The sequence below is a fragment of the Camelus bactrianus genome, chromosome 34 (genome assembly GCF_048773025.1).
Source record: "Camelus bactrianus isolate YW-2024 breed Bactrian camel chromosome 34, ASM4877302v1, whole genome shotgun sequence".
Taxonomy (NCBI): domain Eukaryota; kingdom Metazoa; phylum Chordata; class Mammalia; order Artiodactyla; family Camelidae; genus Camelus; species Camelus bactrianus.
The window spans coordinates 14,017,334-14,031,068 of NC_133572.1; the positions used below are offsets into that span (position 1 = coordinate 14,017,334).

Here is a 13,735-nt window from a genome sequence, read left to right on the forward strand (position 1 = left end):
CTTTGTTATGCTTTTAGGAACATACCTTGAATTTTAAAATTCAGACAGACTTTTATGCTTTTGAAAACTAGCTATTATGGCATATAGTGTTCCTTGAGGTGGGAAAGCAGCATATGGATGTGGCATAGCAAATATTTATTGCCACTACCCCTCCCTGCACCCCCGCCTCCAGCCCTTGGTTTGTAACAGACAATACTAACCTATTTTGAAATTCTTTCTTCCTGAACCTAGATGAGACCTCAGAATCCTTCAGCTAGACAGTTTTAGGTATTTATTACCCATTGGTTCTCTCTTGTTTTGGTTTTATTTTAACTTCCTTGCAGAGATCATTTTATACTAAAAATTCAGGATTTATTTTTTTCACTAATACTGAATAACAATAGTAATGCATATATTACAGTTCTGTTACTTGGAGAGATAATAAAGTGATGATGGTGGCTAATTCTGATATAGCACTTAATTGGCTGGATACTGTTCTAAACACCTTATGTATATTAATACATTCAACTCATAACAATCCTAGGGGATAGGTAATATGATCACATTTTAATAGATAAGAAAAGTGAAGTGCAAAGATTTTACGTAATTTGCCTAAGATCACATGACTAGTGAAAGTACAACTCCAAAGAATACTAATGGTGAGTAACTACCTTTCTACTTACTTATTGAGAAAAGAACATAAAATGTAAGGAAAATAGTAAAGCCTTTGTAATACCACTTATAATAATTAACTTGTTATGAAAATTTGTATAAAGTGAATAGACTCAATAAGAAAATAAATGATTTGTTTTCCTATTTATTGATTTCTGATCTTTTTATATAATTAATTATCATTAAGCTCACCACAGAATTGCTGTTCTAACAGGAAAGCTTTTCATAATTGATCTTTTAAAGCTACCTTAAGTGGAGAAATTTAGTCTGTGACAGACAATAACCTTGGGAAAAAATAAGCTAAATAGTATACAGAGGAACAGAAACAGTTTTCAAAGAAGTACAGATAGTTTACTTTGGTATAGTTGGGAATTTAGGCAATGTTTAACTGTGATAACATTTGAACTGGACTTTAAAGGATGAGGCAGAACATGGAGAAGGCTGAGGGAGATGACAGGTTAAAGACTGAGTTGCATCAAGTTAATGTTTAAGTAGTAATTTGATTTACGGAAATTTATTATGACCTTTCAGATTTTTTACTTGAACTTTTCTGTAGCAGTCAAATATTGGAGAGACCTTAAATTTTTTTTTTTTTTTAATTCAAAGGTGTTTGGGAATTTTCTGATCAGATATTTCTCTAAAACTTGCCTCTTGGCTGGGAATCCTGCCTGAGATTTAATTAAAACCAGCCAGCAATAGACATATTGGGAGAAATGCAGTTTAAAATGAGTTATATTGCACACTTATCAAGGAGCATAACCAAAAACACCAACTTCCAGTACTGAGGGTGTTGTAGTGGAACTGGTACACTGAGTTGCAAGTAAAATTGGTAATGTTCTCTTTTGGAAATCGATAGGGCAATATACAGTAACTCATTAAAAAAGCTATATGCTTGTTTCTGTCACAACAGCTCTTACGTTTAGCTATAACTAAGGTATATCAGCACAAGTAAGTGTTTACATAACTATTGAAATGATGATTTTGAATATTGTTTAAAACATGCAAAATGTCTGATGCAGGGCTAAGAGGAAAAAAATCAGCTTAATAGTTGAACTGTGGCTACAATCAGGCAATAATTTGCTTATGTGAAGACTCAAGGGGAGTTTGTAAAAAAAAGAAATAAATTCTGGTAGGAAGGTAGGATTAGGGATTTTTTTCCAGTTTCAAAAAATGCCTATTCTTTTTATAATGCTCTTAATTTTTTAAAAGCTTCCAAAAGGGGGAGCAATTAGTGAGTATTAGTGGGTATTGGAGGAGATTTTCTGAAGCCTTGAGATTTTCAAGCATTTGGCTTTATTGAGTATGGGATTTTAAAGTAGCATTTGCCTTGATTTTAGTGCAGTAAACCTTACTTACTGAGACTAGGTAGAAGGACCAATCTATGATAGTGGAAATCAGAAATCTTTAATTTTTTATTGCCCTTTTGTATATACAAAAACAAATTAATAGTTTATTAAATAATGTTAAGTTACTTTAGTAAAGAGATGTTTTTAAAATAGTTTTTTCCTGTTGTATATAAAATTTACTTCTAGAAGGCAAAGAGCTCTAATCAAGTGTTTTTAAGAACTATATTCTTTTTTAATGACCATTTATTTAATTAAATTTTTTCTTTTTAATTGTGATAAAATAGATATAGCAACATTTACCATCTTAAATCATTTTTAAAGTATACTGTTCCATAATACATTCATGTTGTTGTACAGCTGGTCTCCATAGTTCTTTTCATCTTGCAAAACTAAAATTTTATATGCATTAAACAACAGCTTCCCATTCTCCCCTACCCCTATCCTTGGCAACCATCATTCTGCTTTCTATCTGAATGAATTTGACTCTAGGTACCTTTTGTAAGTGGAATCTTACTTTTGTCTTTTTGTGGCTGGCTTATTTCACTTAGCACAATGTCTTCAAGGTTCATCCATGTTGTAGCATGTGTCAGACAGAATTTCCTTTTTTTAAGGTGGAATAATATTCCATTATATGTATGTACTGTGTTTTGTTTATCCATTAATCCATGGATGTACATTTGGGTTTCTTCTACTTTTTTGTTTTTTTTTCACAATGCTCTTATGAATGTGAGAGTGCAAATATCTTTTTGAGACCCTACTTTCAATTCTTTTGGGTGTATAACCAGAAGTAGAATTGCTAGGTCATACAGTAATTCCATTTTTAATACTTTTAGGAACTGCTATGCTGTTTTCCATAGCGGCGGCACCAATTTACATTCCCACCAATAGTGCACAAGGGTTCTGATTTCTCCAGGTCCTTCCTAACACTTTTTAGTTTCTTTGTTTTTTTGATAGTAGGCATCCTAATTGCAAGAAGGTAATGTCTCATTGTGCTTTTGATTTTTATTTCTCTAATGATGGGTTAGTCATGTTTAGCATCTTTTCTTATGCTTGTTGGTCATTTGTGTCTCTTCTTGGAGGAAATGTCAATTCTAGTCCTTTACCAATTTTCTAGTTGGATTATTTATTTTTTGTTGTTGAGGTATAAGAGTACTTTATATATCCTGGCCATTAACCCCTTATCACATGTATGACTTACAAATACTGTATATGTATATGATTTAAGGAAAGTATTAAGGAACTTCTTTCTTTTACTTGTGGATATCCTGTTTTCCAACACCAAGTTTTGAAAAGACTGTCCTTTGTCTTTGAATGGTCTTGGCATCCTTATTGAAAGTCATTTGATCATAAACTTGAGGGTTTATTTCTGGGCTGTTTGTTCAATTGGTCTATATATCCATCACTGTGCCACTACCACTGTTTTGATAACTATAACTTTGTAGTAAGTTTTGAAATCAGGAAGTGTGAGTCCTCTAACTTTTTCCCCCAGGTTGTTTGAGTTATCTGGGCTTCCTTAAAATTATATTTGAATTTTAGGGTGGATTTTTTTCTATTTATGCAAAAAATGCAGTTGGGATTTTGATAGGAATTATTTTGAATCTGTAGATCATTTTGGGTAATATTGACATCTTAACAATATTATCTTCCAGTCCATGAACATGGGATGTCTTTCTGTTTGTTTCTGTGTTTAATTTTTTTCAGCAGTCTTTTGTTTTAAGTGTAGAAATCTTTCACCTCCTTGGTTAAGTTTATTCCTAAGTATTCTTTTTGATGCTGTTGTAAATGGAATTATTTTCTTAATTTTCTTTTTGGATTACTTATTGTTAATGTAGAACTACAACTGATGTTATATATTGATTTTGTGTTCTGCCACTTTGTTGAGTTCATTTACTAATAAAAACCATTCATTTTCTTAACAAAGCCATCCTTCACAAATTGCATGTTTTGTTAAAGCCCAATTAACTTTAGATGAATATAGAACTTGTAAATAGGATTTACTTATTTTTTAAATCTGTTAGCAAAGCCTATTTTTAAATATGTAGCTGCTATGCTTGCAATTGAACTATACTTATTTCCATGAGGATATTTGTATAATACATGGATTTTCTTCCTTTCCTTGTTAATTTTGCTGTAGAAAAGATAGACCAACAGTTCTGAGAAATTGACTTGAATTCTAGATTTTGAAAGAAGGCTTATACAAGATATGACTTGTCAGAGAACAAAGACTATTTCAAGTGGATAGTCACTTTGTTTTTCTATAGCAAGGCATTAATTTTGGTACAATTCTTATTATTTGAGATTTTTAAAAAATCCAGGGTAGATTTTAACCTACCTGACAATAAATCTAAAGTGGTAGAATTCTTTGGTAAATTTCTAAATCCTGAGTCTGTTGCCAGGGTAATGTCTCTCATTCATTAAATATCTAGTGCCTTTTCTTAGTGCTGAATGCTAAGATAGAATAAGGCATGGTCTTTGCCCCTTGTAGAATAACTTAGTGACAGTATTTATCAAAACTGTTAATAAAGCAGTTTCAACTATTGCTATTTTTATTTGCTGCTATTTAGAAAAATTACATAGGAAAATGCTATGAAACATTTTAAACAACACTGAATATATTTTTGCCATTATGTAAACATGATACTATCATTTAATACTAATTTTGTCCCTTATATAATCAAATTCTGTTTTAACAGTGCACCTATAATAAGGCACATATGTCTGTAATTTACTTTTAAGATATTACATTAGCTCTTAAGTTTTGATACACATTTTTGTAAATATTAATTTTGTTATTGTATGATGATCATTAATATTTTAGTTTGTTTTCCATTTAAGTAGGTATATATCATGTTATATAGAACTGTTTTTAAAATTTCATATAAAATTTTATTGTTTCACCTGTAATTTTAGAAATTTGTTCAAAGAAGAAAATTACATTTGATAATTTTTGATAAATATCAATATCATTTGGAAAATTTTGCCTCTTTCATTCCATAGTTTAATATTTCCATTGTAACTAGTAGGAAATTGGTATGAGATAGGAAGTTAGTCTTCAGGATCTTTGTATATGAGTACAAATGTGAAATTCATGCTGTCATTATTGAACTTACATCTTTAAATTTAGTAAATTTTTATGTAAATTTTTTTCTGGTATTCAGGGCGTATCATGTTAGATTTGAAGAAGAGTTAAGATTGTGTAATAGGCCAGTAATTTGATTTTCCTTGTAAGGAAGCTGAGACTCAGAGAAGTGAAATGATTTGCTTAAGTTTAGACTGAAAATGCAGTGGCAAAGCCCGATGACAGCCCAGCTAGCTCTGCAGCACTAACTGCAGTGCCCTGCAGTGCTAACTGCGGTGCCCTGCAGTGAAGGGCCTTGGCTTCTGCGTCACGTCACCAGTTCAAATCCTGGCTCAGCTCTGGCGAGCCCCCATTCCTCTAGAAAAACTGACACTCAGAATTAGTAGGTGCTTTTTCTTCTAGCAGCTGTTCATGTTCAACAGATTCAGTTATCATCTAAGAGCCCTTTGGAGTCGTGGCCATGATATTTTATTCACTTTTGATGTATTTACCATAGAATTGTCATTCCGGACGCTCCTAGCTGAATAACTTATATACAGGCAACTTCTGAGACTACATTTTGTATTTTGCAAATTAGAGTCTTCTACAAACTCTGGGGTAAAACTATAAAAAAAAGACATTATGATTTATTTTTAAAACAGCAAATAAAATTTGTTAGTATTGAATTCCTGTTCTAATATGTGATGCTTCTCCTGAATTACATTCAGAACAGTGGTATAGATTGCCCTGTGAGTTTTATGTAACGTGGATTACCTTTCTTCAAGCCTCTTGTCCCAGCTTCCATCCTTAAAATTTTAAAACCAGTTCTTACACACACACACACACACACACACACACACACACGTACATATGTATACATACATACATACATACACATGTGTGTGCATATGTATGTGTGTATTTGCACTCTTCTTTGTTTTGATTTTGTTATCACTTGGCTTTTTCATGAAGTTTCCTAGTGCTTAAAGTACTGTATGTTCATTTGGGCCTAGCTTTCTATGCATGTATGAGAGATTGGCATAAAAATAGAATTTTTTCCCCTGTATTCTTGTAGAATATGTGCTCTTAGGGAAATTCAGCTAAGTAATAATTATTTAATTTATATAAAAATGTTTATTTGCTGATTTGAGAGGTATGAACCAAAACACACATACCTAAAAAGATCACAGATTTTAATATTTTGGTAATGAATTAGGACTCTTGATTGAGGATGATAATTTGAAAATTCAAATTGACTCAAAGAAGAAGGAATTTGTTGATGCATGTATCTAAGAATACTGAAGTCAGGCATGGATAGATCCAGGGGCTCTAGCAGTGTCATTAGGAATATCAGTCTCTGTTTTATTGTGCGTTAGCTTTATTTTCTGGCAAGCTTTAAGAAGGGCAAATATAATATCAGCAGTTTCTGACTTGTCAGTTTGCAGTGTGTGTGTTGTAGGGATGCGGCGTATGTTCCTCTTTTCCTGATAGCTGCAATCAAAGTCAGTAGCTTCAACAAGAGCCCTGGGGACAAATCCTTTTGCCCTAGCTTGGGTTATATGTCCTGAACCAGTCACTGTGGCCTGAAGGTTGAATACTCTGGGCAAGTCTGTGTCATACGTTCTCTCCTAAAGTTAGCGGTGCAGATGGAATAGGGAGTTAGGATCGAGATCAGCTCAGTATGAAGCACATGAACTGAAAGTGAGGAGATGGAAGTTTCACCGAAGGAAAATCAGGACTCTTAGGTAGATAGAAATATTCATTGTAGTGTAAAAATATGATAAAACTGTTACTTAATCACAGATTGGTGAGGGATTACTACACTGCTAGATTCCCTGTGTGCCTTAGTTAGGTGGTTTTTGCATATTAAGTTCATCTGGGAATCTTTTAAAAAACAGCTTGATGCCCTGGCTGTACCCCGAAACAATTAAATTAGAGTTTCTGGGGGTAGTTGGGTAGTGCTCAGCCTCTGTGTTGTTTTTTTTTTAATTTTCATAGGTTGATTTCAGTACATAGCAAAGCTAATGTTTTTCAGAGAATTTGTTGTTAACACAGTTACAGAAATTAATTCATAGAACCTGTTTATCTGCCCACTTTTTTACTTCAGTCCCTTTTGCCCTTTAACGTCAGTGACTTCAAAAGCAGAATTGGGCATTATATCAGTGCTCCTCGAACTTTACAGTGGATTAAGATCACCTGTAAATCTTGTTTAAAATGAGGGTGCTGGGTCCCACCCCTGAATCCTGATTGAACAGATCCGAGGCAGAACCTCAGCCATCCCTAGGTGGCGCTTTGTTGTACACCCTTCAGCTGTACTTTGAGGAATATTATGTTAGATGGCTAGCATCTTGAAAATTTGCGATTTTTAAGTTCTTTTTTTGGTAGATGACTGTTAAGTCACTTTTCTACCTACAATTCTGTGGGCTGTATTGTCATTTATTTCTTATTTCTGTTTGGTATGCTTATTCCTTCTTTAACATTTGCTGTGCTAAGTTCTGTAGGTACAAAGATAGTGTATACACAGCTTCAGATCACTTTGTTGTTGTATCAGGATTGATTCTAAAATCATAAAATCCTAACGTTTCTGCAGAGAATTGGTTAACACCCTTATAGAAATCAGCTCTTAGAACCTGTGTTTCTGCCCTGTTACCTTTTTACTTTAGTCCCTTTTGCCCTTTTACTTCAGTGACTTCAAAAGCTCAAAGTTAAAACGACTCAGTACAATTTAAATGTATCAGTGATTAATGTCTAAATATGTGCCTTGAAGTGATTTATAGTTGTGTGTTGTTCTGCTGATCCCAAACACTGTATAAACAAAATAGGCTGCCTACTTCCAGATACTCATCCTCTTTTAGACATAATACTTAATTGCTGTATTAATTTTAGGCATTTCTTCCTACTTATGCTTTAAACATTTGTTTGCCTCTCCTTGTGAGAGTTGGCTTGCCATATTATTTTGAATCTTATATATGGTAAAAATAAATCATATTATAAGATAAATGCACCCTAATTATTTTAGTTTACCTTTGTGTAGATATGAACTGTATGGTGCTTAACATTTTCTTTTTATGTTTTGTTTTTAAACAGGCTAATAGCACGTCAGCTGGCTAAAATCCATGCTATTCATGCACACAATGGCTGGATTCCCAAATCTAATCTATGGCTAAAGATGGGAAAATATTTCTCTCTCATTCCCACAGGATTTGCAGATGAAGACATTAATAAAAGGTAAAATTATTTTTACATTTGAAATTATGTTTTACATTGCTTTGTTCTATATATAGGGTTTCAAAGATAACTATAAGGTTTCTGTATATAAAATCTGGTTTCGTTTACTGCTTTGCATTTAAGTAAAATAAGCATTAATTCATTTGACTCTCAGAAGGCACTACAGAAATAACCACTTCTCTTCTACCAGTCAACTTAAAAAACCAAAAAGCAACCCTTATAAAAGTGGGGAAATGGGGGGGGTGCAAGAAACAAGTATAGAACATTTATTTGAAAGTAAACATAATGTGAACATGATATAAATATCACTATGAATGGGTGCATTTTTGCATAATTTGAGTTGGCCATAGAGACCTTTTAAAAAAGTTCGTTGTGCCCAAAGAAAAGCTGTTTTGCATGGGCCTGGAGATCTATATTGGGCAGTGTAGTAATAACAGAGTGTGGAAAAGTTTGGGTTGTCTTAGTTCTTTGGGACTATTTAAGTCTCAAATAATGAGGTTGAAAATTCATTTACTGAAGTCTTACTCAGCTTTTGTAAGACTGACTCTCCAGGTTCAAACTAAGGTATTTCATTATTTCCTATATAGAAAAATTTGTAAATCAGTATTTAGAATCTCAATTTTTTGAACTTTTTTTCTCCCAGTTTTATTGAGATATAATTGACATACAGCACTGTATGAGTTTAAGATGTACCGCGTAATGATCTGACTTACACACATCATGAAATGATGGCCACAGTAAGTTTAGTGAGCATCTGTAGTCTCAAATAGACACAAAGTTAAACACATAGAAAAAATTTTTTCCTTTATGATGAGAACTCTTAGGATTTACTCTCTTAACAACTACCATATATAGCATACAGGAGTGTCAGTGGGTCTAGTGCTGGCCCACTTGGGTGGAACCAGGTTCTAGGGTGGGTGGTTATGGGGCCCAGTATCCCAGATCTAGTGGCGGCCTGCTGGTGGACAGGGCCCAGATCCCAGAGGGTCTGGGACCTAGTACCAGCCTGCTGTTGGGTGGATCCAGGTTCCGGGGTCTCTGGCTGCAGGGCCCTGGGGGTCTCCAGAGTTGGTGTCAGCCCACCCAGTAGATGGGGGCTGGTTCCTGGCACAGCTGGCCTTGGGTTTCGGGGTGTCTGGAAGTTAGTGTCAGCTTGCTGGTGGGTGGGGCCAGATCCCTGGGTGCTGCCTGAGGGGCCCAAGTTGTCCTATAGCTTTGCCTGCTGGGGTGGGCCTGTGTTCTGGTGCTAATAAGCTAAAGTGAGGATTCCAATATGGCGCTTGCCAGCTCCAGTGTCCTCCTGGGAGAATGGGCTCCCCAAATGGCTGCTGCCAGTGTGAGGGTCCCCAGGGTGAGCGCCAGTTGCCTTCTGCCTCTCCGGACACTCTTGAAGGTCAGCGGGTGGATCTGAGCCAGGCTCTTCTCCCCTGGGCCCCGGGGCATGTGGGATTTTGTGTGTGCCCTCTAAGAATGGAGGGAGTCTTTGTTTCCCACAGCCCTCTGGCTCTCGAAAAGTGTGCCCTTCAAAACCCAAACATTCTGGGGCTGGTCTTCCTGGTGCAGGATTCCCGGACTAGGGAGCCTGATGTGGGCTTGGACCTCTCACTCCTCATGGAGAGCTCCTGCAGTTGTGATGATCCTCCCATTTGTGGGTCGCCCACCCGGGGGTGTGGGTACTGACTGCACCACATCCCAGCCCCTTCCACTCAACTCACTGTGGTTCCTTATTTATATCTGTAGTTGTAGAAAATCTTTTGTGTTAGCCTTCTGGTCTTTCTCATCAGTAGTTGCTCTGTAAATAGTTGTAATTTGGTGTGCTTGTGGGAGCAGGTGAGCTCAGAGTCTTCCTCCTCTGCCATTTTGGCCACTCTTTACCCCGAGCACAGTCCTGCTGGGACCCTCTGACATACTCTGTGGCTCCCACCTGAGAATTTACACCAAACATGATTTCACATAATGTGATTAATACTAGTACAAAAATTGGAAATTTTATTTTGTCCTTATATCTAAATGTACACGAAGACTTCACCTTTTATATTCAGGAAGTCTGTTTTAAGAACGACAGAGATAAGCAGGACCTAAGGATTTTTTTCTTGTTTCTTTTTATTTTTTATAATTCATTAGGGAAAAATAGCTGTATTATTCTTTTGAGTTTGATTATTTCAAAAATTAGTTTGATTCACTCTGAGTATGTGTTTCTATTTGCATATAGTTTGTCAAGCTTTGAATGGATAGGGCTGTTAGACCCTTTTAACTGGGATAGGCACACATCTGGAACTGCGTCCAGTGTGCTGGATATTCAGGAAGTGATAACATAAAGACAAAACATTCTCTTTTGAAATAGCTTCTTATTGAGAGATTTTGGGGAAAAACACGTAAAAATAATGAAGTAGGTGGCAATGGTAAATGCAAGATTTTCTTGACTTGAGGCAGAGTTGAGAGGCAGTATGGTATTGTATGGGTTAAGAGTACAAGACTGGAGCCAGACAGCCTGGGATAAAATCTCAGTTCTGCTAATTAACAGTTCTGTTGTGTGACTTATGGAAGTAGCAAAGGTAGTATATTTACCTTTTATGGGTGTTTTTGGTGAGGCTTAATTGAGTCAGTATATATAAATTGCTTAGAACAGTGCCTGGCCACATAAAGCGCTAAATAAATGTTAGCTACTATTTTAAAAATTATTGTTATTACAATTCAGAGAAGGTTGTTTAGGTAGATTTTGGGTTACATTTTCTAGACTTGCCGAGGCATACTTTAAATCCTTGAGGTTAGTGATACTTTGGAAAAGCTAGAGATGCAGTGTCATAAATAACAAAGCAAAAGCACCTTGCCCGGTAGAAAATATACAACTGAAACATTAAAGACAATTAAAATATTAAAAATATTTTTCATACTTTCTTCCATTCCTTTTTGTTTGTAATTGTCATGTTAATAATCCTTTGAGTTCTGTTATTTCCATTCAATTCGATACTTTTAAAATAAATTCTTGAATAACTATACCATTTTGAAAAGAGCATGTAAGAATTTCTGTTGGAAGCTCTGTGCAGAAGAGAATGCAGCAGTGGGGAGAACCCTGGCCACAGCCACCTGAAGGCAAATTCACTGAAGTAAATTTGGTGTTGTAAAATGGACACGCGAGGGGTAATTTGAGAGACTATATAGAGAAAGAATGAAGAGAACTTGGCTTAAAGTATGAAGGGAAGAAGAGAAAGAGTAGACTCACAGCAGTTTTGCAAGCCCGATGGTGCTATTGAAGAAGTAGCAACCCATTTTTGTTCCATTTTATTTTAATCAAATTATTACAAACACAATATGATAAATACTACAGACAGGAGTGTAGGATAAAAAGCCATGATCGGTAATCCTGCTTGCCATACGAACTCCCACCCTTCCCAGTCTCACTACTGAGGCCATTTTTATAATAGATAAGTATTCTGTGATATTGTTATCATGATGATATAATGATTAATGATTGTATGATAATGTGAGTTGATTTATCAATAGTAGATAGTATGTATTGACTTTCAAATGTGACTTTAGCTGATTTATATTACTACATTCACTCTACCAAGCTTTAAATAGATGTTTTAGTTCTTTAATGGACAATCTTTGTAACTTTAAATAATATAGTTAAACCTGTTTTTATTAAACTCCTTGTGTCTTGGTTTCCTCACCTACAAAATAGAGATAAATATAAAACATTAATGTAGTGTTAGTAGAAGTTAGCTATTAGCTATATATATTACTCCCACACCCAAATTTGTACTGAAAAATATTTTACCTTTCTGCCCCTCAGTTTTACTGTTGCTTAGTTTCTTTTTATTTATGCTGAAGTTCATTATAGTGTTTTCTTTTTAATTCCAACTTTTAGAATAATTGGCTTGTTATAATTCAGAAGTCTGAGCAATTAAATGAAAAGAACTCATTAAAAATAAATTTTTTTGGTATGTGAATCATTACGATATTATAGTATGTGAATAGTGAGTCATTATTTCATGTACCAGGAAGCTACATAGTTACAGTTTATATATATTACAAAAACAAACAGACTAACTCAGAGAAAGAGGATCTGTGGAGTATGGGGGAGGGGGAATTGAAAAGGTAGTCAAAAGGTAACAAACTTCTAATTATAGAATAAATAAATATTAGTGATGTTATGTACAACATCATAAATCAGCATTGCTCTGTGTTATATATGAAAGTTTTTAAGAGAGTAAATCCTGAGCGTTCTCATCATAAGTAAAAAAAAATTGTTTCGTTTTTCTTTTACTTTGTATCTGTATGAGATGATGGATACTTACTAAGCTTATTGTGGTCATCATTTCATGATGTGTGTAAATCAGATCATTATGCTGTACACCTTAAACTTATACAGTGCTGTATGCAATTATATTTTAATAAAACTGGAGGGAAAAAAATTAAGTTGTATATGACCAAAAAAAACGAAAAAAGATTTTAATCCTTAATGAGACTTTAAAACAATGTTGTCATTAATACAAACAAGATGTAACTTTTTTTGTTTGTTTTGTTTTAAACTAAAAGGTTCCTAAGTGATATCCCGAGCTCTCAGATTCTTCAGGAAGAAATGACTTGGATGAAGGAGATTCTTTCCAACCTGGGCTCGCCTGTTGTGCTTTGCCATAATGACCTATTGTGTAAGAATATAATCTACAATGAGAAACAAGGTAGGTATTTGACTTTAGCAGTAAGTAAAGTTTTTTTCTGTATGTTCTTAATGGTCCTTTGATCTTTTTATCAAGAAATTTAATTCAGATGCAAAGATTAAAAATATTTATGAAGTCTTCAAATGTTTTCTTTTGGTTACAAAGTCATGGTAACTGTGCTGAATTATGAATATGTCTATACATATTTATATGAAATGCGTTTCTTAGAATTGGTTTATTAGAAACAGTTTTTGGTTTCTGTTAGAGGTTTAGATGAAAAATAATAAAATGACTTTGTTTAAAAATTTTAATTGTAAAACCTACTTGGTAATCATGGTTTGAAAATGCACATGCTTGTAATGGGGGTTATTGAAAAACCAGCTGACATTGCGCTGTTTTATAAATACAGAAATTTTCTGAGTGATGGGGGAGACAGCAGTATTAGAAACAAATACGTCTCCAGGTTTCCTATTACCTGTTTATTATACTGATTTTGTTGGGTATTTTGATGCTAAGAGAGAGCCACAGATGGAGGAAATATTATTTGTAGTTGTTGAAATTTCTATCTGCTAAAATAATAATCAAGATGCTCTAGTAAATTGTTTTATAACTTTTTAAGGTAGACAGTGATACCTTTTGGTGAAATGTTTTTTTGAGAGTGTTCCTATCTTGCTGTGTTCAAATTCTTTGTTTTCATATTTAAGAAACACTCGGTTGTTTATATTATTGGATAAAGTGGTTTGAGATTTGGTTGCTAAATGGTGGATACCCTTCAATACAGAATTAAA

The 13,735-nt window shown here is 34.5% G+C and overlaps 1 protein-coding gene across 1 annotated transcript in view; it reads left to right on the top strand.

Moving 5' to 3' along the window:
• Positions 1-13,735, top strand: part of ETNK1 (ethanolamine kinase 1) — a 53,797-nt gene that overhangs the window by 19,475 nt on the left and 20,587 nt on the right. The window contains exons 3-4 of the mRNA XM_010946515.3: positions 8,143-8,283; positions 12,826-12,968. Coding sequence (XP_010944817.1) covers positions 8,143-8,283; positions 12,826-12,968 — 284 coding nt within the window. The remainder of the gene's footprint in view (positions 1-8,142; positions 8,284-12,825; positions 12,969-13,735) is intronic.